Here is a 25,926-nt window from a genome sequence, read left to right as displayed (position 1 = left end):
TAAATCAATAGCTCATGAATGACAAGAGACACTAGTGAAAAGTACCTATTTTTGAGCGATCACCCCTTTATTTGTTGTCTGATTTATGAAGTCTGCGTGTTAGGAGCACCTCTGTCCAGGCCCCAGCACAAGTGCTCCAACTCCTAAAACATGGTAAACTTGATTAATTCCCAATTAACATATTTCACTTTAAAGTAAGGCTATAGTATATGGTGCAGGAAAATACACCAACTGCCCAAAAAGTTAAATGTCACCTAAGGACGGCAGCACTTATTGTGCCATATGCTACAGTGACAAAGAATACATGGCTTCAGACCTACCTGTGTAGTTTGATTTCTGTGGCATTTAAAACTGCAGGCAAACCTGTTAAAATAACCCTTTTTGGCAGGAAGAATCCTACTTTTAGATATTAAATAGATCACCACTTATTAGGCCTTGTAGCCCACAAGGTAGAGCTCCCAGTAATTAAAAGAGGCATCTGCAAAAATGTAATTTTGGCATGTAGTCCTTTGAAAAACAGTAGAGTCCTGAATCAAATCATAACCCTGCAATTTCGGGCATGGAACGGAGTACTAATAATAATTTAAACTATTTTTTAAATATTCTATTCAATGGTGAAGTCAGATTTTTGATAAACGTTTAAGAAAATTTACTTTTCAAAAGTTACACTTTACCTGCCTGAACCTCCAGTTTGTTAATAAGCCTGCTGACAGATAGCCTGCCAGTGCTTCTCCTTAATGAGGTGAGGAGCGAAACTGATCCCAGAGCATGAACAATGGCTTAAGACTTTTTGCAGGAACACATGGGTGTGAGTATATATCAGCTCAGGAAGGATAGCTAGGGAGGGTTCAGGAACTTCAATAACTTGAAAGGGACTAGGGTGAGGCTTTTACATTCATAGTTTAGTTAAGGAATGACCTGGGGAAGAGAAGCTTTTTATTCAAAGACCCTCTGTAGTCAGTTTGGCATCAGCCCAGCAGGATGGGATGCTGGTCCCAAAATCAGTTTAATGCAGCTAAAGAGGAGCGGAACTGTTAATTTCCCTAAGCACACTCATTGCTGGCACAAAAGCTTCCTGCAGGGAAACACATATTCTACCATGTTGGATATTTCTCAGAATAGTGCATTGTGGGATAGTTTACAAAAAGGCAAAACAGGAATAGTTGCAAAGGTGAGAAGGTTTACCCTTGGAAACGATTCCCTCCTTGGTTAGATGGGTCAAACAGTCACCCCATCCACTGGCATTGATTTCTACCAAAGTGGAAAGTCATCCACACCTCGTCAGAATACTTTCTGGACCCGCAGAAGAACAGAAAGAGATTGGACCTGATATTTGAGATCTGTGTGGAGACCTGAAGAGCTTGACCTGCTCCCACTTGTATGAAACAGGTAGACGTGGACTCTAAAGGTTTAGTCAGCTGACCTCCTGTGAGATTACAGGGACACTACAAGCTACAAGAGACCTTTTTCCTGAAATTTACAGCTGACCAGTAGCAACTGGAATTTGACTCGATCCTGCTGGTGGCCTCTGCTAAAGCAAGCTATGCCCCTAGATGCTAAACATGAGGCCCTGTGAGCCTTAGAATTGACTAAGAGGAACTGTTGCAGAAACTATGAAAAGTTGGAACTTATAAAGGTTTTGGACTTCAAAGACCTCTGGAATTTTACAGCAAAGTTGTCCGCCTCCCTCCTTTCCGATCAAGAACCACCGAGATCATCTGCGGCGTCCCACAGGGATCCTCCCTCAGCCCGACGCTGTTCAATATCTACATGGCTCCACTCGCCCACGTCGCACAACACAGCCTCAACATCATCTCCTACGCCGACGACACCCAGCTGATCATATCCCTCACCGAAGACCCCAACACCGCCAAAGCCAACCTCCACAGAGGAATGAAGGCCATCGCCCAACCTCCACAGAGGAATGAAGGCCATCGCCGACTGGATGAAGGACAGCAGACTGAAGCTGAATTCAGACAAAACGGTGGTCTTCATCCTCGGACCCACCCCATCAGCCTGGGACGACTCCTGGTGGCCCACATCGCTAGGCACACCCCCGGAACCCACCGACCACGCACGCAACCTGGGTTTCATCCTCGACTCCTCCCTCTCCATGACCAAGCAAGTCAACGCCGTCTCCGCGTCCTGCTTCAACACCCTCCGAATGCTCCGCAGGATTTTCAAGTGGATCCCTCCCGACACGAGAAAAACAGTCACCCAGGCTCTCATCACCAACAGACTCGACTACGGAAACGCCCTCTACTCAGGAACAACAGCCAAGCTCCTGAGATGACTACAACGAATCTAGAACGCCTCAGCACGACTGATCCTCGACGTCCCCCGGCACAGCCACATCGCACCCCACCTGAGAGGCCTGCACTGGCTTCCAGTCAACAAGAGGATCACCTTCAAACTCCTAATCCACGCACACAAAGCGCTACACAACATCAAACCATCATACCTCAACAACCGACTCAGCTTCCACACCCCCACCCACAACCTTCGCTCTGCCACCCGCGCCCTCGCCACAGTTCCCCCGTATCCGGAAAACCACCGCCGGCGGCAGATCCTTCTCCTACCTCGCTGCCAAGACCTGGAACGATATCCCTGCCAGCCTACGACAGACCCAGGACCTGCTGGCCTTCAGAAGACTTCTCAAGACCTGGATCTTCGATCAGTAGCAGCCCCCCCCCCGAGCACCTTGAGACCCTCACGGGTATGTAGCGCGCTTTACAAATGCCTGATTGATTGATTGATAGATTGATTGATTGATTTCAAAGGGACTTTTTCTGACACAGCTTCAGCCTTGTCTCACTGGAGGATTTCTAGTTCCATAAAAAAGACCAACAGCCTAATTCAGAGTTTGCCGTGCTTGTACCCCTTCATAAACATGACAGATATCCCGTCCACTGTATTAGAAATGCTATAGGATATAATGAACTTGTAATAAGGCAGATGGGCTATGCGTCACATGTGACGGAGTAACCTGTTCGCCAAACTTTAGAGCAGGAACAAAGACTTAAAGTAAAAATCTTGAACAGGCGAAGGCTTGAAAAGTATTCCTCCAACAAGAGGACTTCATCTGAGCTTCACCCTCCAAAACCAACAGCTTTAGCCAGACCTCATCCAGCAGCTTCAATAGGACCTGAAGGATTTTGACTTCCATTTCAGGGACTACGTCAGAAGATTAAATCGTTGACCAGGATGAACCTGCTTGGCGTATTTGATTTGCAACCGCAGTTGGCCTAAATCCACCCACAGTTTCACGGTCAACCAGGAACAGGGACTACTAATTGGCCCCTTACTTTTTCTAGGAACTTTTTGGCTTGATTCTTAATACAGTCATATTGCTTGTTCTCTTATTGGACTTTTGTCATTTTTTTATTGTCATTTTGCTCATTACATTTTTTCTATTTTTAGAAACTGTAGGATTTTTATTGTGTAGTTGGCTGACTTTTTAACTGATCTGCTACTATTAAAGGCTATACGCATTTTCATATGTTAAATCTATCTGCTCTGTTCTATTCCTATCAGCAGGGTGAGCAGACTTGTATATTATTGAAACTGTGTTTTGTCTTGATATGTTGTTGGTTTTATTTCTTGTGGTGGACTCAGTCACCCCAATTAATAATCAATGTTCTTACAAACCTTAATAAAGATGCTGTTTGAAACAGAGTTAGAAAGCAGTTTGTATGGTGTCAATAGTAAGGGATAATGTATTATGAACTGTTTGACAATACATTATGAAGGGGTTTTACACTGAGAAATCTAGGACAAATACGTTAGGAAGTATTTTACATTGTTTAACACTGACAGATGTTCTTATACAGATCTAGAGCCAGAGGTACAGATGGTCTGGCTTTCATTGTGCATATTTGCAATTTTGAGTTTAGTTGTGTGTGAATTAAAGCTATTTTCCAACAACACTAGCTGCAAGTTGATTTATTAGGTGTTATTGTTTGCTTTGTGGAATTCTGCGCTTCTCCCCCACACCACCTCCTGTGTAAGGCTTTAAGTGCTCTGACCTGCTACCCTGAGGGATCAAGTGCTAAAGAGGTGTACAGTTAGAGTTCAAATGGAAGGTGGTTCCAGGGCTTCTGTACTACTTTTTTGTTTGCTACCTTCTTTTTTTGTATTTTTTTTAAACTTTATTTATTACATTTTTCAAACAGTAACTGAGAGGTCATACACAGTATTTAACAACATTTCTCCATCCAGTTTGTTTCCAATTTGTGTCCAAGTCCAATGCACACATCATTATTGTATATTTATCTATGACATAACGGAAGGCTCAGCATCATACATGACTACGGTACTACAGTTACCAGTATTACATTTCGCTATTGCTGTCAGATCCATCGATCTGACCGTTTCCATTTCCCATTGGGTTTAGTAGCTCCCTGCATAACTCTCTCCAGAGTGCTATGTCCTCAGCTAGTTTCTCGTCTTTCCGGCAGGTTTTCATGTGCAAATCTTCTGCAAGAGACCACTCTCCCACATCCCTTATCTAACTTTATAATGTCGGGGCCTATGAGCTCATCCAGCATATAGCTACCCTCCGTGTGGCCAGCACCAGAGTTAATTGTAGCAATCTATTGGCCATTTTCCGTATCTTGGGTTGTGGAACTATCCCCAGGAGCCAATGCTCTGGTGTGGTATTCCCACCCCCTAGCGGACCCTCACTATTGTATTAGTCCAATAGTGCTGAACCTCTGGACACTGCCACGCCAGGTGCATAACCTGCATTCATGGGGACGACTGGCATCTATACGATGGAGCCTCATGGGGATCATGTACACCCACTGCAAGAAGTTATAATGCAACAGCTTCAGGCGCCATTACAGGACACCTTACATGTTAATGCACATGCCCAGCTTTTTTCTAGCAGCGGAACCTATAGGTCCTCATTCCATGCCTTAAGATCTAGGGACCCAGAGTCTACCCTCATGCTTTATATAGCAGTGATACCAACCTACGCCCCCTGTTGCATGTGAGCAGTATATCAAGAGTCTCAGTAGTCTGAGGCATATTTGGATACGTGGGTCATGTAACCCTGACCAGTTCCACCAGGCCCACATATTTGAGATACTGCCCCTGTCCCAGATCAAACCCTTCACATGCCTGCTCAAAAGTAATGAAGGTGTCATTTGTATATAAGTCCGCCAGAACCATTCATCCGCCCTCCCTCTAAGCCTGTTAGACTATGTATGGTAAATCTGCGCTCCCACCTGTCCCCTCCATCACCATGATGGTTAAATTCTCTGGCTGCACCTGGCCGCTAAGTAGGCCTTTTTCCCAATTGTCACCCTCATCTAACCACTGCGCCGCGTGCTGAAGGTGTGCCGCGTAATAATATAGGTCTAATCTGGGTACCCCCAGCCCCCCCTCTTCGTATCGCTTAGAGAGGACCTGTATCGCTATTCTGCAAAGTTTCCCTGCCTAGAAGAGAGATATCAATATTGAGTTTAATTGTTGGAATACAATCATAGGGATACTGCATAGCATGCTTTGTAAGGTGTACAGACATCGAGGCAGTACCACCATCTTTGCCATGGCTATTCTGCCCATTAAGGACAGTGGCAGAGTGTTCAAGAATTCTACTGAATGCCTCAGGGACTCAAGTACCCTAGTCATGTCCAGATGAAGTACTTTTGCATCCCCGTGTGCAACCTGTATAGCCAGGTACCGGAAGTGGTCTATCTCCCATCTCAATCCCAATTTAGGGTACTCCTCTAATCCATGTTCTCTAAGCCCTACCAGGGAAACACCAAAGACTTTCGCCTATTCAGGCGCAATCCCGAATATGTTGCAAAGTAATCTAACAACTGTAGGAGTTTCGGAATCGCCTCACACGGGGATGCAACATAGAACAGTGCGTCATTCACACATCCCCAAGACAAAGTGAGTACTATTCCCTATTTGTATACCCCAATGGTCTAGATCTCGTCTGGCCCATACCGCCATCGGCTTTATGGCCAAAGCAAACAGCAATGGAGACAAGGGGCACCCTTGCTGTGTGCCTAGCCCCAGTAACCACTGCACTGATCTAGTTTGACACAGTCGAATCCTGACAGCTTGTTCCATATACAGTATTCTAACCCACCTGCAGAACAGTGGCCTGGCCCCCTGATATACTCAGTACCTCCAACAGATATCCCCAAGCCCAGTCCACTGTGTTGAATGCTTTTTCGAGCTTGATGGAGACCAGTGCCAACTCCACGGGGACTGTCTGTGTCTCGTGCATTACATGTGCTAGGTGCTGTATGTTCATGGACGTGCTACGGCACGGGATACACTCGCACTGATCCTCATTAGCTAGATACCCCATGTGCGGGCCCAGACTTCTGGCCAGCACTTTACTTTGAATTTGTACGTCCCTGCTAATCATTGTCAGCGGTCGGTAGGCCGCCGGGTCGTTACTGTCCCCGCCCGTTTAGGGATCATACAAATTTCACCCTTGCGCATTGCTGGGGTCGATATCCCATTCTCAAAGCATTAATTAAATGTCTTGAGTAGTGGTTGGACTAACTTTGCAGGATATGTCTGGTAATATTCACTCAGTATCCCATCGCTCCCCGGAGCCTTAGCCATGTCTGCTATTGCCTCCCCTATCTCTTCTTCAGTTATCTGCGCTTCCAGCTCTAACCAGGCTTCTTCAGATAGCTTTCTCAATTGGAGGCACTCTAAAAATAGAGTATAGGATTCAGCTCTGACTGACGAATCAGCAGTATACACTTTCTTCAAATGCTGTTGAAACTGTTCCAACATACCTGCACGGGTGTACACCAACTCACCCGACTGATTATGTATACTTGTGATCAACGGGGGTGCCTGTTCCATACGCAGTATCCATGCTAATAGTCGGCCGGACTTGTATCTCTCTGAATGTAGTCTTTGACGATATTTGGTAAGTGTATATTTGTCCAGTCTATCCCATGTATCTGCAACCTGCTCTCGCAGATATGTATTCCGTCAATGTTTTGAGAGTGTCTCTCTACCAACCTGATCTTCAAGGAGATCCAAAGGTAGCTGCCAACAGCGAGGACCCTGCTCCCTGTCAGCCCACTACACCGTACTGCTCACTGGGGCATGGTCGGACAAAAAACGTGCTAGGTGAGTTATTTATGCTACTAGGAATGCAGAGAATTCCGTAGCTAAGATCCTGTCTAATAGGCTGTGTGTGTGTTATGTGTGGGCGTGAAACACGTGTATAGCTTCTGTGTTGGGTGGTGGCCTCTCCAGATATCCCTTAAACACAGATCATGCATTACCTTCAGTAACTGTTTAGTCATTTGCGGCTTGGTGGCCCCTCCTAGGTGGACATCTGTGCAAGTTGGGGTCCAATACACAGTTGGGGTCCAATACACAGTTGAAGTCCCCATACCACATAATTGGGGTGTCTAGGTCTGCAGTGATCAGATCCTGTAGTGTCATAAAAAAGGCAGGCTCATCAATATTTGGGGCAGAAGTATTCAATATGGTTAGGTCTTTGTCGTCAAGTTTTCTCCTTAATAACACACAGCGGCAGCCGACATCAGCTTCGGTATACTGAAGCATAAATGGGTACCCCTAGCGTAGGTGGAGTATGAGGAGTGAAACACCTGACCCCTCCATTTTTTTGCTAACCGTGCTTCCCCAGCATCATCTAAATGCATCTCCTGCAGGCATGCAAACGTTACATTGTGTCTTTTAGCCCCTTAGCTGCTGGGATTATTTTCCGCTGTGCTGGGGGGGAGGGTGGCGCGCACAGTGCCCGCATGCTCATGACGAGCTGAGCTCGTCATGAGGCACGGCGCTCCTGTGCTCGTGACGAGCTCAGCTCGTCACAGGTGCATTACCTGCCGTGGAACGCTCAGCACAGCAGGGGAATTATCCCCGCATGAGAGCGTTCCACGGCTCATGACGAGCTGAGCTCGTCATGAGCTCGTCATGAGCACCGGAGCGTCGTGGCTCACGACGAGCTCAGCTCGCCATGAGCATGGAAGAGGTTAAGAAACAAAAGAACTCTATGTCATTTGGTGCAGGTGCCCAACCCTCTGACATTCTAACTAAGGAACTTTACCTCCCGTGCCATATTCAGTGGTTTGTATATTTCTGTCTAATCATGCCCCTGGCCTCACCGCTCTCATGTGTCAACCCGCTCATTTTCATAACACAACTTACATTGAACCATAAACGAAAAACTAAACCCGCCACCCAAGGACAATACTTGGCTAACATCACAGATGATCCTGCCCACCCTCCGCTCGTGCCAGGACGTGCACAGCATCCCAATATGCCCAACAGAGGCAACAAGTATGTTTTAGTCCCCAGTGCGCCCACCCTTTACTTATCAGTGGTCGTACTGCCATTCTGGAGAGCAAACCCCTCTTATAGATCCATTGTCGATGTTTCAATATTCCCAGCCATGTCTATTCTCTCCTGAGAGTACCTCAACCCCCGCCTCTCTGATCGAGCATCCAGCTGATTCTCACCATATCAACAAAAAGCATTGTACATTTTTACCATACATCTATAGAGTGTTTGTGTTGCTGTTCTTTTTTTTTTAAACAAACTTTATTGGGGTTTTCCTTTTATCATTGAATAAATATACTATTTGCATAGGTTCTGCAATATTATACATCTTCTATATATAAAACCTCCATACAGTGAGCATTAAGGCCATCTTTATGAACATTCAAAGAGCATAGCGAAAACAAAAAAATTCTTACATAGCCTTCAGTCTATGTGTTAAAATACACACCATTCCTTGGTTTCTGTACACTTGCTAATATGCATCATTGTGGAAAATGGCTAGCGTTGATGTTGTTGCATTGATGAGGGCATTTGACTCTGAATGGCAGAGCTATGCATGGTATTTTTTTTTTCTTTACAGCCAATAAAATCTGTTTTAAAAAAAAATACACACCATTTATAAATACAATAGAATTGAACTAGTACCCATTGACTCCACCCTCCTCCCCTACTATATCCCATCCCCTCCCCTTGACTATGGCTACGTGGTACAAAATCCTAAATAATCATCCCTCTCAAACAAAGTTCCTTGAGTACAATAACTTATAGCACTGTTCCATCCAGAACCAACATTGATTGGCTGCATATAAAAAAGTTTTAAAAACTCGGCATTAAATTTACTGTTGGATATGCAGAACATGAAAATCGTCGTCGGGATGTATTGCTGTTCTTAACACCAGGTCTTTTGTGCTCATAACTTTCCCCCTCAGGAGGCTCTTCCATCATAGTCATGGGCCCAGTGTCCATTGTCAATCACAGATTCTGGGTCTCCGCATCCAGCTCAGTAGAAACGGCTCATGGGCCCAGTGTCCATTGTCAATCGCAGATTCTGGGTCTCCGAATCCAGCTCAGAAGAAACAGCTCCCAGTGAATTATTAGCCATATCTTCGTCCACAGGGGCATCTAGCAGTAGTGATCCATCCACTCCCACCGTGATCCTCTGCTGCGAAGGCTCAGCCACGCTCTGCGCCTCCACTCGACTTTTCTGCTGCGGGGGGCCCTTGTCTGGTCTTGCTCCCCACCTTCATCTTTGTCTCTGTGGCTCGCCAGACTGCAGCCCATCTCCCCGGAACTCCAGCCACTCCAATGGGGAGTAAAACAAGTGCGCCCTGCCCCCGCAAACACCTTTAATTTAGGAGGGTACAGGACCATGTATTGCAGATTCAATTCATGCAGCTTGCGCTTTACCCCTAGGAAGGATTTTCAAAGGTCCTGGACTTGCTTGGTGTAGTCTGGGTACACAGCTACTTTGTTACTTTCATACTGGAGATTCTGGTATTCCCGGGCTGCCCGCTGGATGCAGTCTCTGTCCCAGTAGTTGAGGATTTTGGCTATGATAGCGCAGGGCTGCGCCCCTGGGTGCGTAGGAGGGACCTGGGATCTATGAACTCTCTCTATTACAAACATGTCCAACAGTCTCTTGGTTCGTAGCTGGGTATGGATCTAATGTTCTAGAAATGGTTCCGCTGTTCCCTGCTCCGCTTTTTCTGGTATTCCCAGCACACGTGTGTTGCTACGCCTTACTCTCCAGGGCCTTTGAAGCCATGGACATCTGTGCCACTTGTTGTTTGAGTGTTACCACTTCTCCTTTCAGTTCCACTATGTCCGCTTCCGCACTCGTGACTTTTTCAGCCACCTTACGTAAGTCCGCTCGTAGCAAGTTAACATCTATTGAGATAGGGTCTATTCGATCCTCAATTGCCTTCCCAGAGCCTTGGATAGTTGCCATACCTCTGCCCAGAATCCCGCTCCGCCCCTCCAGTCTGTCTGGTCAGCCGGAGGGGAGGGGGGTGCCTAGGGGTGGTATATTGCGTGATAGTATTGCAACCAGACGGTTTCGGGTCTTTTCTTTGCCCATTGTGGTCCCAGATGCTACGTTCCACTTCTTGCAGCTCGACCGTCAATAAGGGCTGTGTTGTTGTTACTCCTCCTCAGGGAGAGCCCACTACCCCACCAGGCCAATGGGTGCGAGTCCTCCCCAGCACTCAATTATCAAGGCGCATCCCCTCAATTGCCAAGTTCAATTCGCTTCAGGCCCCACCATCAGGGGGCTCAAGACCACCTTCCCAATCCTACAGCCGCAGGGGTGAACCTTTCTTTGCCATCTCACCCTCAAGGCGGGGGTCCTCCAGATTTTAGCTGCCTACTGGGATCCCAGCCCTCCGTGACCCCTTTACCATGCGTGATTGACAAATGTTTGAAACAACATGCATAAAGGACCAGTTTCTCAAGCCTCTAGGTCGTGCCACACCCAATAACTTCACCTATCAACAGTTCGCCTTCTATGAGACCTGCCCTTCACTTTGTCTTCGGGTTGAGGCAGCCCGCACTGCACCTGATTTCACTGGGGCAGGGGAGGGGGGGGGGTTCAGAACAACATGACCCAAGTCCTCAGCTGATGCCCCCTCAACCAGCTATTCCCTGCTGGGGATACCACAATCGATGCATCTCAGGCCGCACCCACCCAGAGACTAGATCCTCAACAGTCTGGTTTTCATTATTCGGGCCAGGCTTGCCCCGCACCGCCTCCACACCCAATGGACACAACCTGCCCACACGAGGCACTGCGGCAGGGTCAACAAAAGGCACCACAATTTACAGCCCCCACTCGTTCAGGGTCGCAGTCTTAGAGGCGGGGGCTCCAGAGCAAAGAGTCACCCAATTGGTGCACACCTGCAGGTCTGGGCTGCAGGCCAACGGCCGCCAATATCCACAGTGGAGGTGTAGGGCAGGCAGAGAAGGGGTGCAGGGGAGGCGGGGGGAACTCACCGGCGCACCCATTCCTCAACCTTAGCCCACGGGCATAGGGGTCTCCCGGCAAGGATCGCAGCGAACCACTCCGCTCCTCAGGTTCGAGTCATGAACACCGCGTCCGCCCTCACTCCGCCCGCTACAGTCTCAGGTCAGTTCAGCAGGTCATCCGGCCCACCAGCTACCGACGGCCTGTGGAGCCTCCTAGCTCGATTCCGTCGACTCCAGGGATCCGTGGCAGTCAATTCCAATGTTGTGCGGCAGGTTTCGGCCAATATTCTATTGTTTAACGTAACGATCTTATACAGTTTTTTGTTTAGTAAAGGATAGAGAGGGCTGGTTATCATTGTGTACACTGGTGTATGTTTACTATTTCGCTGTATGTGACTTGGTCAAAGTATTTCATTAATTTTGTTAACGGCTATAAATAAAACAGACAGAACATTAATTTTCAATTAATATAAAAAGTATGACACATTAGCCAAACAAATGCTTAGAATCCTAAAAATAGAACATTAAAATTGTTTTTTTTTAATATAAATGCTAAATTATTGGCTAAATTGTGCAGGTAAGTAGACCATAGTGACTGCCATAGATGCTGCTTTATAAGCAGAAAGGAAATACATTTAATTTACATGAAAATGGTGGCTCTGTTTTAACGTTGGGCAGCTTCGAGCTGAATTAAAATACTTTTTCTTTTTAAAAGTCAAGACAATGTCTCAACATTGATTTTTCAGGTGTTATAATGTGTGTTTGAAAGTCCAATTGGTCGCACACTGCTTGTCCTACCAGCGTGTTACCCCAAAGCATTATGGTCCATGAAGTAAGCATCAGCGGGTGCGCCTCTGCCAGAGTCTTGAGCAAAAATCACTGTCGCGTTGGCCATCCCTGGACACGTGTTTCGAGGTTGTTACCTCTCGTCAGCAGGGAATAGGCATGTATGTAGGGTTGCTGCGTAGGCTGCCGAAAAATATTCTCAGGTCCGGTACCGCTCGTGGCGCGCAGGTGCGTAACCAGGGCTCGTCAGCCCCACCGGCTCAAGGGAGCCTGAATAAAAAAGAAAGTTCAATTGGTCGCACACTGCTTGTCCTACCAGCGTGTTACCCCAATAATGTGTGTTTGCAGAGTTCTGAGGGTCTAACCAACACCACTTTCCAGTGTAAACCTATGACTCCTCTGCCTCCCTACTTTCGGGGTCATGAGCAGCTGCTAGGAACTGCTGCCGAACTGATTAGAAGAGGCCACAGGCAGAGTCCTGGGGCAGAGAGTAATCTCTGCAAGAATTAAGTGGTTAGGGTAGAGTGTGGAGACTCTGTTCACTGATGTAACAAGAGCTCAGCTTGGCTTCAATATTAAGGTGGTCCCAAGACACCAAAGATAAAAGATGAAACTCTTATTTCGCTCATCACAAATGAAAAGTAACAATAGTACAATGTAATATCAAAATATGTCAAATGAGAGAGTTATGATGTAAAGTAAGCTTTTAGCAAAAGCAACTTTGTGCTAAGCAATTAAATTATAAAAAAAAGCATTGTATCAGTCTTCTAATATGTAACCTTTCAACTTCCACTCATGTCGTTGGATAACCAAAACACAATGTTGTAACACAGATTTTCATGTAAAGTCTAGGATTACAAATTTCTCCAATACAGTCATAAATAACACAATGAACAGAGATCACACAGAGATCCATATTAAAGGAGTGTGGCGGAGCACACTCAAAAATACATATCTGGATAAGAAATTGAGAGTTGCAGTTTAGCAGTTACCAAAAATTGGCTCTCTACATCAGGATGAGGATTCTAGGATGAGGAGGAGATTGGCCCATGGTCCCAACTTTTGCAGAAATGTCACAAGTGATGTCGGACAACAACTATCCCGCTTCATACTTCTCTCATAGTGAGAGCCAAGGCAAGAGAATTTGTTATGCAGCAGGCTGAGGGCACCAGTTTATGATGTCTACATCCAGATTCATTGCTTAAAAAAACTCATCGCTCAGGAGAGCCAGAGACGTGTACAGCCTTGCACACTGAACAGGCGCTATGTAGTGGTCGGTTGGGGACCAGCAGTTGTTTACATTTTGATTGGGGGGTGCTGCTACAACAAAGGTGGAGAAAAGAAATATGGGTTGTAACACAACCAATGAGAAATGTAGCGTTATCAACATACTTCTTTAAAAATGTTCTCACCTAGGGATAAACTCCCTTAAATTGCTTGCTAATGAAAAACAAAGCAAATTGAGGCATTGTTCTCAGGAAAAAAACTATTTTATATTATTTACACGAATTTAAAAGATTATGCAATCGCTCATAGGGAATTGGAACTCTCATTCAGCAAGACAAAGTAGGCACGGTAAAAACTCTACAGACTCAACATCCGGTCAGATGTATATCAAAGAGCCTATATGTCACACTTGGAAGTGGGTGGTATGTAAATAATGACAACAAATATACATAAAAAGTGTAGCCCCTCTCAAAGTTATAATTCCAAAACGGACGTAAATTGCATGGTCTCGATCTTGTTTACGCATGGGCGATGGCACATGCTAAAAATGCATGTTGTTCCCAGTTTCGAGGTGCGCAACCAGGACATGTGCAGAATTTGCCCACACAGTTTGTGGTAGATTTTACCTAGCAAAAACGTGCAGGCAAAAACTAAAACCCATTTTATGAAATGTAGCACTCCTATCCTACTATAGAAAGGAAACTTCACCTTTCAATTCAATCAGAACTATAGCAAAGAGACTACAAATCTGACTTGCAATGGAGTGAAATTCAAAGAAAGCACGCAGATGCTTTCCAAATCACTCTCAAAGTGTCGAAATCTGATTTACGCACCTCCCTCCATGTATACACCAAGGTGAGCATGTGTCCTATTTGCCCTCACTATTTTCTCTAGGTTTAAACTAGATAAATCGAGCAGGCATAAATTCTCAATGTGAGCAATTTGCCTATCTTATTACACGGGGAAATAGCACCAGCCACTTTACACATTTCCTCCATAGCGATCTTGTTTATGTTGCATGTGGGAGATTGACAGCCATGGTTTGTACTTTGTAGAGACATCCACTGCCATTAGAGACCCTAAAAGTCTACTTAAGCTGTAGGGTGACGGCTTCAGGGAGGGGTAATCTCCAGCGATAGGCTTTGAAAGGTTAGTCTACTACCATTTTTTGGACCGGGAAGAATGGTGGGTTGGCAACGAAACGGTACAAAACCAGTTACTGAAAAAACGGAAAAGGTTATCTGCTTGAAAGAGAAATGACTGTTAATACTGCCCGAGACTCAGCATTCTGTTTGAATGAACCTGAAGTGGAGCCCTACCACCCGTACACTCACGGCAAACCACTCTTTAGTCTTTACCTCTGTGTTCATCACCATCTTACTCCCAAGTCAGCCGCGTTGCATTGTGGAGAGCGACACGGTAACTAAGAGCAGCTCGTCCTTAGCAACCGCAGAAGGGTGCATTGTCGCTAGGAAGGAACAAATTAATCAGTTCATCAAACAGAGAACAGTTCCATGGATTATGTTAACGATGGATTTCTACCACATAGATAAAATAAACACGGCTCTCCTACGTAGGTTGTAGCTGCCCAAGTTTTCCTTTTGCAGAAAATCACAACTCCCCTTTAAAGAAAAGTGGTGCGGTCCGCCAGTGACGAGCTCTGGCAGCCATATTTGTTGTCTCCTAAAGTGCCCAAGCGCTGAATGTGGCGATGACATGCAGGTGGACAAACCAGAGTAAGACCTTTAGAACCAATCAGGCTTTAAAGTAGGACGCAAAAATGGAGGAGGGGTTTTCCTGAAATGGGCGTGGGCTATGTAATTAGGGGAGTGGTTTATGCACGTAAACTTTTTTGCTGTCAATTACACTTTAAAAAAAAAATGCAGATTTATATAGCGCGAACTTGACCCGAAGGTATTGGAGCGACTTACATGTGCATCAGTTACTTTACACAAGGACACATTGAGGTTTTGTGGGAGATTAAGCGATTTACCCAGAATCACAGGAGTCGATCGAGGCTCGAACCTTGGTTTCTCAGCTCCAAGATAGACAGCTGTCTTGCTGCGAGACCACATCCTCTCCCCTGTCATATTTACAGCTTTTCAGTGCATCATTCATGAGTGTCAATTCACTACCTTACGTGTCACACTTTAAAATTTTGTAGCGATTTCACGAAACCAGTTATTTTCATGTAATGAGGTATGTATCAGAAAGGGTCAGTTTGTGTAAACGTGACCAGCTTGAATCTGTCTTAAACCAGTTGCAATAGTTTTGAGGTCGCTAATTATCTATACCCTTACTGGACATAGGACACTATAGACCCCTATTCTATCCAAACGCTCTCTCCACTGTATAAATCTTGCCCCTGTGCTGATGAAGGATTTTAGAACACGAGCGATAATTTGTAACACCCTTTCAAAATAAACACACACACAGCAGCAGTGACTGCCTGCCTAACAGGCCCCAGGGGGGACCCAGGGAGAGCCAGGCGTGAGCTGGTCTCTCCCTGGGCGTGTTCGCGCGAGAATCAGTTAAGCAGGTGGGGTTGATTGGGGGGAGGTATTAAAGGGAAGTCAGGCTGGCGGTTGGGCATGGCGTTAGAGGGAGGCAAGGGAAGGGAGGTTCTTTTTGCCCCGCCCGCTTACTGTTCTCCGTCAGGGGGGCCATGGAGGAGGCGGCGGAGGTCGGGCGGGCTGTCCGGGCGCTTTACGACGCCGGGTGCTAGGACCTCAGGTTGCCTGGGAGTGCCGGCGGTAGGCGTGGGTTGGTTCGGCCGGCCCCTTTCTCCCCCCCGCCCCCCCCCCCCTCTCGCAAGGCTGCTGAGGGCGGGCCGCGGGCGGCGGCTGCTGGTGTCGCTTGACATGGACGACGAAGGCGGCGGAGGGGCCGCCATGCCGGCGGCTTTCCAGATGCCGGCCCAGGTTCCTGCGGACTCGGGGACCCCGCCGGCGACCCGGGCGCCCGCCAGCAGGTAGGCCTTTGCGAGTTGCTGAATTGTGTGGGGCGCCCGGGGGGTGGGCGGGGTCGCTCCGTGGGCCGGCAGGCCCCGCGTATGTTTGGGTCCCCTCCTGTCAGGACCAGGAAGTCTCCTGTTGTTGCTGGGGGCCCGGCGAGGGCGGAATTTTCGGCCCTACGTGCCTCACCGGGACACATGTTCATGCTCCTCTCGCCGTGGGCCCCTCACCCTTCAGTGCCTGGTTTGTCAGGCGGGGCTTCGCCCCATTTGGGTGATTGGGCAGCGCTCCCCGCCGCCTCGCTCCACCCCTGTGCTTGGGCCAAGCCCTCCTGCATTTTACCCCAGCAATTTGGCCCAGGGCTGCCCAGAATTGCCCCCACCCCCTTTTTTTGATGTACTTCTCTTTCCCCCCCCCCCCCCCTCGGCCCCCCCCCTGGCTCATGGTTTCTGGTTCCGCTGCCCCCCCCCTTGTTTCCCTCCAGCCTCTGGCCATGGTGGGCGTCCTCTGTCACCAGCCCGGTGTTGTTCCCGGCTCGCCGCGGGATGCCTGCCGCCCCCCGGGGTGGGGTCGGCGCCCGGGTTGGGTGGTGCCCCTGGGTTGGCGCCGGTTGCTGGGTCCTCTTGGGGTGTTTCCCTTGCCTCTGTGGGGGGGAGGTAGTTTTTGCGGATTTTTCGGTCTGGTTTGAGCGGCCGCAGTTTTCGAGCTGTTCCTCCGGCTGAGCGGCTGAGGACTGTTTCTTCGGGCTTGGGAGCTGTCCCTACGGCTGTTTCCAGTGGTGGGATCACGGGAGAGGGATCTGGAGCGGATCTCTCTTCTGGAAGTTTTCTGCGCGCGCGGAGCTTTCATGATGTTGACTGGCAGTTTTCTGATGGGGGAATTGTTGATGGGGCGCTGCCAAGTGGCAGGGCAAAAGTTTTCAATTTTCTGGGAAGATTTCTATTTGGATGTACAAGATGATGAATGGGTAGGTGGGGAGTTTGCGGGGTAAGGGAATTGGGCTTTTGGCAGCACGGGCCCAGAGGGGTGGGCTGGGGCAACCCCCTGTTTCTCGTATTTTTGCAGGAGTCATGTGGGACCACGCGGCGGTAAGTGACACAGGGGGAGTGGGCTAGCTAACTGGATGGTTCAGCGGAAGTCGGCACAGTTGCCGGGAGGTAAAGATGGTCCGTGTGGAACCCTAGGGAGAGTCTCCCTGTTACGAGTACCACATCGTTTTGGTACAGGGGATGGGGTTCTTGGTGAGCGAGTCGCTCTGGCAACGGGGCTTGAGCGGCCTGTGAGTTTTTGAATGTTTCTGATGTGCAATCTACAAGGGATGTTTCTACAGTTGGGGATGGGGTGGCTGTAAAAAAAAAAAAAAATTGTCACGCAGCAAGGGAGAGTCTCCCTGTTAAGAGTATAAGATTAATTGGTGCGGGGGATGGGATTGTTGGTGAGCGAGTCGCTCTGACACTGCGGCTGGAGCGGCCGTGGTTTTGAATGTTTCTACTATGCAACCTACGGGGGAATATTTTCTACAGTTTGGGGATGGCGTGGCTGTTCAAAACATGGTTGCGGAGGATAGTATCCTGCCAAACCGATTGCCACGAGTGTGTGCAGTGTGGGGGGGGGGGCGGCATGCTCTCACACAGTGTTTTCACGGACTGCGGGTTGCAGGACGGGGGAGGGGTTCAGGGGGTAGGTGACAACCTCCGCACTTTGCACATGAGGGCTCCTACCCCTATTGAGCAGCACATTCTGATTCTGCGGTTGGTGGACTATCCTGACTTTGAGGCTGCTGCGATTTTGTTCTGGGTTTTTCAGGGTTGGGTTTCGGTTTGGTTATCAGGGTCTCCGGGTGGGGTGGTGGTCTGACAATCTGCGGTCGGTGAGGGAGTGCTCTCAGGTTTGTGCAGCAGAAGTTGGATGCTGAGGGATCGGTTTGCAGGTCCTTTTTCTGAGTTGTCCTCTCTCTGATTGGATCGTCTCTCCACTGGGGGGCGGTCCCCAAAGGGTGATGGGGGAGTTTTCACCTCCTCCATCGTCGGTCCTGGCCTGGAGGGTGCATCCGTCACCGAATTCATTGACCCAGCTGCCTCAACCGTGCCCTATGCTTCAGGGGATGACGCCTTACGGCTCGTTCGCTGGGCAGGCGTTGGGGGTTTTTTGCTGGCAAAGAGTGACATCAGTCGGCTTTCCGGCTCCTTCCGATCCCTCAGTGGTTTTTGTTGGGTCTCTTTGGTATGCATTTTGGGGGATGTTTTTATGTTCATAAAGTATTACCCATGGGCTGCTCGGTGTCATGTTCCCTCTTTGAGACCCTCAGTACCCTTCTGCAGTGCGCTTCAATTTTTGTCAGCGGCTGCTTCTTGGTCTGCCATTACCTTGATTAATTTCTTTTACAAGGGGGGGTGGGGGGTCAGTCCGGGCAGTATCAGGCGGCTTTGGTAATCTTTCGGCTATGACCGGGGTTTGGGCTTTCCTCTGGCGCCGGTTACGGCCGAAGGTCCCTGTACATCTCTGAATTTCTTCGGGATTGCGATTGATACCGCGACTATGCTGCTGCGCTTGCCTGCTGCTATCGTGCGGGAGATGACTGATTTCATACGCTTGGTGTTGGGAGTCCACGAAGTGGGCGGCGGAACGTACGGAAACTTTTGGGGTGCCTCAATTTTGCTTGTTGGGTCGTTCGGGCGGGTAGGACGTTTTTTGTCGACATCTGGGCCTCTCGATGTCAGGCGCCGGCATTCCTCATCATTCGTGTGCGCCTTACAACTGCTGTCCGTGCTGATTTGACTATCTGGTTGCGTTTCCTGCAAGATGTCAGTGGCGTGTCCTTGTTTTTTGCGGATGAGGACATGGTGTGGCAGGTGGCAGCTTTTTTCACGGATGCATAAGGAGCTCATGGCTTCGGCATATTGGGAAGGTCGTTGGTGCGCGGCTGCTGGCCAGTGCGCGGGAAAGGATACGGTCGCAGCATTGCGTTTTTTGGAACTCTTCCCGTTGTGGGTTGCTCTGTGTATCTGGGGGGGGGGGGAATTCAGATTCGCGCCGTATTGTTTCATGTGGCCAATATAGCGGTAGTTGACCTTGTTCACCAACAAAGAGCCCGCGATTTGCGTGTGCTACAGCTCCTGTGCGGCTTCGTGTTGCGGTGTTTCTCAACTGCATATTGCCTTGGAGCTCGGCATGCTCCGGGAGCCATTAGTTGTGTCGCTGATTCTTTATCTCGCTTTCAAGGGTCCGTATTCCGCGAGTGGGCTCCCGGGGCGGATCTGGCACTAACGGCAATTCCACGGTACGTATGGGACTTTGGGAATTGAGGGTCCGCCATTTTGGTAGCACATTCCGTAGCTGCCTCTGCACGGCGGATTTCTTTGAAGGCCTGGCCTGAGTTTTTTGCAGTTTGGTGGGGATGGCAGGTACGGTCAGGGCTGGGTTAGCTGATGCACAATTTTTATTGCGGTTTGTTTTACGTTTAGCGACCTAAGGCCTTTCCCTCACGATGATTTCGGTTGGCAGGGGTGTCTTTTTATGGTCAGCTTTGGTGGGGGAGGGTTTTTCGGTTGGGGGGGGGTATTGTTTCATACAGTTCTGAAAGGGTGGGTAGGCTCCGGGCTGGTGGTTGGAAGCTACGGCGGCCGGTGCCCCTTTGATTTGATTCATTTGCTTTTATCGCACTGGGAGGTGTGCTGCTATGATGCTTTGGAGTGCCACAGAAATTTCGTTTGTGCTTTGTGTGGGTATTCTTCAGGGCATTTCGGGCCTCTGATCTGCTGGGTTTGAGGGGTTGAGTGGGGGAGGGTCCACGGCGAGGTGGTGGGGGGACCATGTCAGGGTACGCCTGTGGCCGAGTATGTCCAACACTGATCAGATGGGGAGGGGTAGGTGGGGTGTTTCTGGGTAGCAGCGGTGTGTATGCATGCTGCCCTGTGGGGGACTGGGAGGTTTTTGTGTCTTCTCCTCGCCGTATCTCGGGGGACAAAGTTTTTGTCATACTGATGGCGGTCCCATCCTTGTTTCTCAGTGTTAGCTGTCCTCCGCAAGGTTTTGTTGGAGAAAGTAGCCCGCCTTTGCTTTGCCGGACCTCTCTTTTTCCCCTAGGTCTTTGGCCCCAGTCGCTGGATAAATAAGGGGGTGTGGATCCTGGGCGCTCTTTTGTTAAACTGGCTGCTATAGTCGCTGCGCGTCAGCTTTGTGGGAGATCTCTTGGTTTCAGCAGTCTGACACTTGAAGTCTCCTGGCATGGCGCAGGGGGCATGCGTTTGGGTGGTATTTTCCTGCTTTGGCTTCTATGGTTTCACAGGGTTGGGGGGGGCCCTTCGGGTCTACTGGTGCTGCATGTTGGTGAATTTGACGTAGTTTCTCTATCAGGTTTGACCTTGCTAAAGTTCATGTATCATGATCTCGTAGTCCTCAAGAGCACATGGGTGAGCACCATGGTGATATGGACGGAGTTCGTGCCTCGATTGCGATGGCCTGGGGCAAGGAGCTATTCCGCCATGGAGAAGGCAGGACGCAATGTGAAGAGAACGATACAACGTTTTGTCATCATTTATGTATATACAGTTGGCTCATCATAATTGGAATATTTCAGGGAAGTATGTATTCTGTGTGGACGGGGTCCATCTATCTGCATTAGGCAGTTCTTTTTCCTTCTGGAGCTTAGAGATTTACTTGCCACAGTTCTTCAGGTGCAGTTGTGGGGTGCTCCTTCCCTTCCTTCTTTGGGTGGGGCAGGAAAACGCTAAAGGTTTTCCTGGGTGGCGGTTTTGGCTAGTGGGGTGGGCAGCCTGGAGCGGGTTGGCCATCCTGAAGGGTAGCTCGTTGGGTAATCCTGGGGGTATTAGTCAAGAGTTAGTTTCGGGTTCTGTTAGGTAGGGAGTTTAGGCATAATGTGTAGATTGGAATTTTATGATATAAAAAAATAATGAATGTGTTCAAGAAATGTATTATGCACCTGTCTTAAAATAAAGTGGCCTTTCTTGCTCCTTGAAGAAGTGTGGACAGTGATTTCTTGCGCGAGGGGGGACCCAGGGAGAGCCAGGCGTGAGCTGGTCTCTCCCTGGGCGTGTTCGCGCGAGAATCAGTTAAGCAGGTGGGGTTGATTGGGGGGAGGTATTAAAGGGAAGTCAGGCTGGCGGTTGGGCACGGCGTTAGAGGGAGGCAAGGGAAGGGAGGTTCTTTTTGCCCCACCCTCCCTCCCTTTATTCCTTAGTTAGGTTTTTACTTGACGGTGCTCTAGGCGCTGCTCTGGTCTTCGGGCCTTGCCACTTTTAGGACAGGTGTCTTTGTTCTTTTAGGAGGCGGTTTTGGCTAGTGGGGTGGGCAGCCTGGAGCGGGTTGGCCATCCTGAAGGGTAGCTCGTTGGGTAATCCTGGGGGTATTAGTCAAGAGTTAGTTTCGGGTTCTGTTAGGTAGGGAGTTTAGGCATAATGTGTAGATTGGAATTTTATGATATAAATAAATAATGAATGTGTTCAAGAAATGTATTATGCACCTGTCTTAAAATAAAGTGGCCTTTCTTGCTCCTTGAAGAAGTGTGGACAGTGATTTCTTGCGCGAACGTGCTTTAGGCTCTCCAGGTTCAGTGCGCGCCTGTTGCCTAAATCCTCTTTACTGTATTCTTCCACAAACTTGCTTTCTGTAAACAAGCCTTTAAATCTTGTTCTTATCTTGTCACATTTGCAGCACATTCTAAGACCAAGGTCAGATGTCAGGCTCTCTCATGAAGAAAATTACATATTTATATGCTGGGAGGACGTCTGCCATACATCTAAGTATTGGACATTGGGACGTTGGATGTAATGATTGTTAAGCATTAACTGCATGGGCCTGTTATCGAACTGTCGCTAATACAAAGAGTCACTTGAATCCAGTATTGGGGAGCGTCATGAATTGCCGGGAGACCAGAAGTATGGCTGTTGCAGGAGCAAAAAAATTAACTGGGACTCTGGATGACTTTATTGTCCGTACTAATGCATTGATTGATGAGGGGATAGTTCTTATGGACAGGAGGGTGTCACAGGACCTAGCTACGGCCAAGAGATCCTCTCTAGGCCTTATTGCTCAGGCATGTACGCCTAACCCTGAGTCCCGTCTCAACACACTTGCAGTAGTACATAACACTGGGGACACTGGTAGTCTTGAAACCTCAAGTTCACAAATGGATCTAGAAGCCACCCCCAACCTCAACCTTTTGACAGAGTGTGGCTTAGACAGAACTGAGCTAGATAACTCACTCCGGGCAACCGCCACAAATCAAAGGGGAGTGAAAGAAGGGGCAATCCCCAAACAAAAGTCAAACAAACGTACCACCTTTAAAGGGAAGAATGCACAAACCGCCCACAATCGAAACAACACTACTTCAGACCCGCTAACTGTGAACAATAACTCGGCAGTTTGTGGTAATGAAACTAGGGGGGTCCATTTGACAAATATTGGTTTGCCCTTAAGTCTTCCAGACGATACTATCGTTGATAAAAGTCTGGAGGAAATTCTTGAACTCAGTGGAAATGTCACTAATCTAGCCGATTATAGCCAGGATGGGAGTGGGTCAAGTATGGTTAATAACAATAACATTTTTAAGATATTAAAATCCCTACTTGAACCCATAGAGGTCAGATTACGTAGTTTAGAAACTATCTTGATGAACATCCATAAGGACATAAGTGCCCCAAGCTTTATTCCAAATACTAAGACATCCCATACCGCTAACACAGCCAATAAGTCATCTTCGGCTGATAAAAGTGCTACTGTGATTAACAACAATGTTCTTAAGAACATTAGTAGCACTTCAAATTTGGGAGGCACTAAACCCAAGGCCACCAAGTCACAACAACTCGAGATTTCCACTAAACCCAAGTCAATTCCCCAAGTTAAACTAAGTGACCCTGCTCCGCAGATCCCAAACCCTGACCCAACCCCCAGAGTTAAGGCAACGAGTCGTAGAAATATCCATCTTCCTCCAGATGCTTGCCCCTATGTAGTGATTCTTACTGGAGTCACTGAAACTCCATCTTCTGAAGTAGAATCCCATCAGGCCCTCAAAAATAAAGTGTGCCACTGGCTCTCCAAAAATCATCCCTTACCGCCAAACATGCCAAGTAATATTCTAATGGTGGAAAGAACTCCATGGGTGGGAGGGAACAGAAAAAACTTACAAGGGGATTGCGTGGTGGTCACTTTTGAGAACACACATGTGGTAGAATATATATGTAGAGGATCCTCCAGATATCACACAAGCACTGTTACTGCTAGGCCCCTCTCCTATTTCTACCTACCTGGGAACCAATCAGATAATAGATGGAGTTGGCTAAGGGGCCCACATGAGCGAAAAGCAACTCAGAGGTTTAACCCCCCGTGGGAGACGTACCCTCCGGCCAGGGATGAGGGAGGGGATGAGGGTTGGAACTCGGTCAGGAGAAGAAGAGGAAGACCGTTTCAAGGGGGGTTTGCCGCTGGGCCTCATAACAGTCACCCACTCTACTACCAACAGCCTGCTAACGGATACGACAATCATTTCAACCTCCCAATTGCCAACTATTATGATTGTCTATCAGCTTTGGATTGGGTGGACTGACAAATACAGGTTTCAGCAGTTAGACAGAGCTCCAACAACAACCTCCCCACCCTTCCGCAAAAGGAAAATATCATCCCGGATGGGCAGATGCCAGTTTCAACTTCCCCCCAAGGCAAGGGTGCGACAGGCGGGGCTTCATCGCAAACAAAAACAGATGTGGCTAGAAGTGGCCGGGACATTACTATGGCCACATGGAACATCGCGGGTCTCAAAAATAAAGTGGATGATCCGATTTGGCGGGACCTTATAGGATCTATGGATTTAATAGTCATGCAGGAGACTTGGGATATCCAAAATTTATTGACAATGGATGGGTTTACTACCTTTTTTATACCGGCTGTTGAGTCAACGAGGGGGCGAGCTAAAGGGGGACTGGTAACATTGATCTCTGCTAGAATCCCTGGGACATACAAGCAAATAACTACTGGCTGCCCTTATTGTCTCGCTGTCCTAGTCACTCATAGGAGTTACCATAATGTTTTGGTTATAAACTTTTATAATTCATTTGACAGGGACAGTCCAGTTAGCAACTTGATGATGTTAAGTGCTTTTTTGACTGATTTTAAAGAGTCGGCAGAGCATGATTGTGTCATCTTGTTGATGGGAGACTTTAACATTCATGGTTGCCAGGATAAATGTCCCCCCAACGTGTCATTTGGTACCCCGGATGAAGAAAATACCCACTTTGAACATTCAGAGCAGGGTATTTTCTTGGAAATAATGTTGGCTGAAAATGGGCTTGTTTTACCAACTGGGGATGAGGGGGATATTCCTACGTTCACAGGTCATGGCAGTGGCAGTGGCTCTGTGATTGACTATATATTCCTTAGCAGTACCTGCGGAGTCCAAATTAGCAGTTACTCAGTTATAGGGTCACATTTTAGTGATCATAATCCTGTTGTACTAAAATCAAAGAACATATTTGTTACCAAGGATAGCTGCCCAAACCCGGAGGGGAAACAAGATATGCGGTTGACAGACCAAGGACGCAGAATCAAATGGTGCAAATTAATTCCAGAAGAATTTTTCTGTAACCTTTGTCTTAGTAGCAGGGACGATCTAACGCTGTGTATGGATGATCAGGCTGGAGACAGTGAAGTAATGGAGGCGTATAAAAAGGTCTGCCTCAACATTCTCTCCAACCTCACTCGCCAGGGTAAAGGTAGACCGCAAGGGAAGGATGGTTGGTTTGACAAAAACTGCTCAGCAGCCAACCATAAACTTAAGGTTGCACTTAAGTCAAACCCAGTAGACAAACGGCTTGTGGCCATCCACAGGAAAGAATACAAGTCCTCAGTCAAAAAAAGGCGTCGCGAAATTAGAGAGGACGCCTGGGCTGACCTGACCTCAACAGATGTCCTAAAAAGCAGCGCCATGTTTTGGGCGGTGGTCAACCAACCTTATTTCTCGGATTCCAGTAATAATGAACTGGATGTGGAATCCAAGAAGATCGATGGCACTCGCACTTTAGGTCTGTTTATGAAAAAGAGACCACGGCGGTAGAAGGTATGACTGCATTTCCCCAATCGCCCTATACCTTAATCGTGAATGAGGAGGAGGTAGCTGTGGCCATCAGCCTGATGACCAAAAATAAAGCTCCTGGACCAGATGGCGTCCCCTCTGTTCTTTTTAAAGTTGATATTTTATTTTGGTCCAAAGTTTTAGCCAATGTTTTTAATAGAGTTTCGAAGGCAGGCATTCCTGAGTCATGGATGCAGTCGGTCATTGTACCTATTTACCAAAAAGGGGACCGGGGGGGATCCTGGCAATTACCGACCTATATCCCTCATCGATTCCGCAGTCAAGGTTTTAGGGAGAGTGGTTCTAGGCAAACTGACAGACTGGTTAGAGGAGACCAATACACTCTCCCCTCTACAGTATGGCTTTCGAAAGGGGCGCAGTACTATTGACCAAAGCCTAAATTTACAATTGCTTATCGGAAAGTATACCTTAGCCAAGCAAGGGTCACTGTTTATTGCTTTTATGGATCTGTCCTCGGCATTCGACCGAGTCAACAGATCCAAATTGTGGGGCCAGCTCCTTAACATCGGAATAGACCCTAACATAGTGTATTTTCTAGCAGACCTCCATAGGGACCTTACAGCAATGGTCCGTTTCGACAGAAAGGGGAACTGCACG

At 48.0% G+C, this 25,926-nt stretch overlaps 1 protein-coding gene across 2 annotated transcripts in view; it reads right to left on the bottom strand.

Moving 5' to 3' along the window:
* IFT52 (intraflagellar transport 52) overlaps positions 1-14,738 on the bottom strand; it is a 201,980-nt gene extending 187,242 nt beyond the window's left edge. For both annotated transcript variants that reach the window (XM_078650500.1, XM_078650501.1), the window contains exon 1: positions 14,628-14,738. In XM_078650500.1, the coding sequence (XP_078506626.1) occupies positions 14,628-14,645 (18 nt within the window). In that variant the 5' untranslated portion in view covers positions 14,646-14,738. The remainder of the gene's footprint in view (positions 1-14,627) is intronic.
* Positions 14,739-25,926: the final 11,188 nt, after the last annotated feature.

Source organism: Lissotriton helveticus, chromosome 7 (genome assembly GCF_964261635.1).
Source record: "Lissotriton helveticus chromosome 7, aLisHel1.1, whole genome shotgun sequence".
NCBI lineage: Eukaryota > Metazoa > Chordata > Amphibia > Caudata > Salamandridae > Lissotriton > Lissotriton helveticus.
This window is presented reverse-complemented; position numbering and strand designations above follow the sequence as displayed.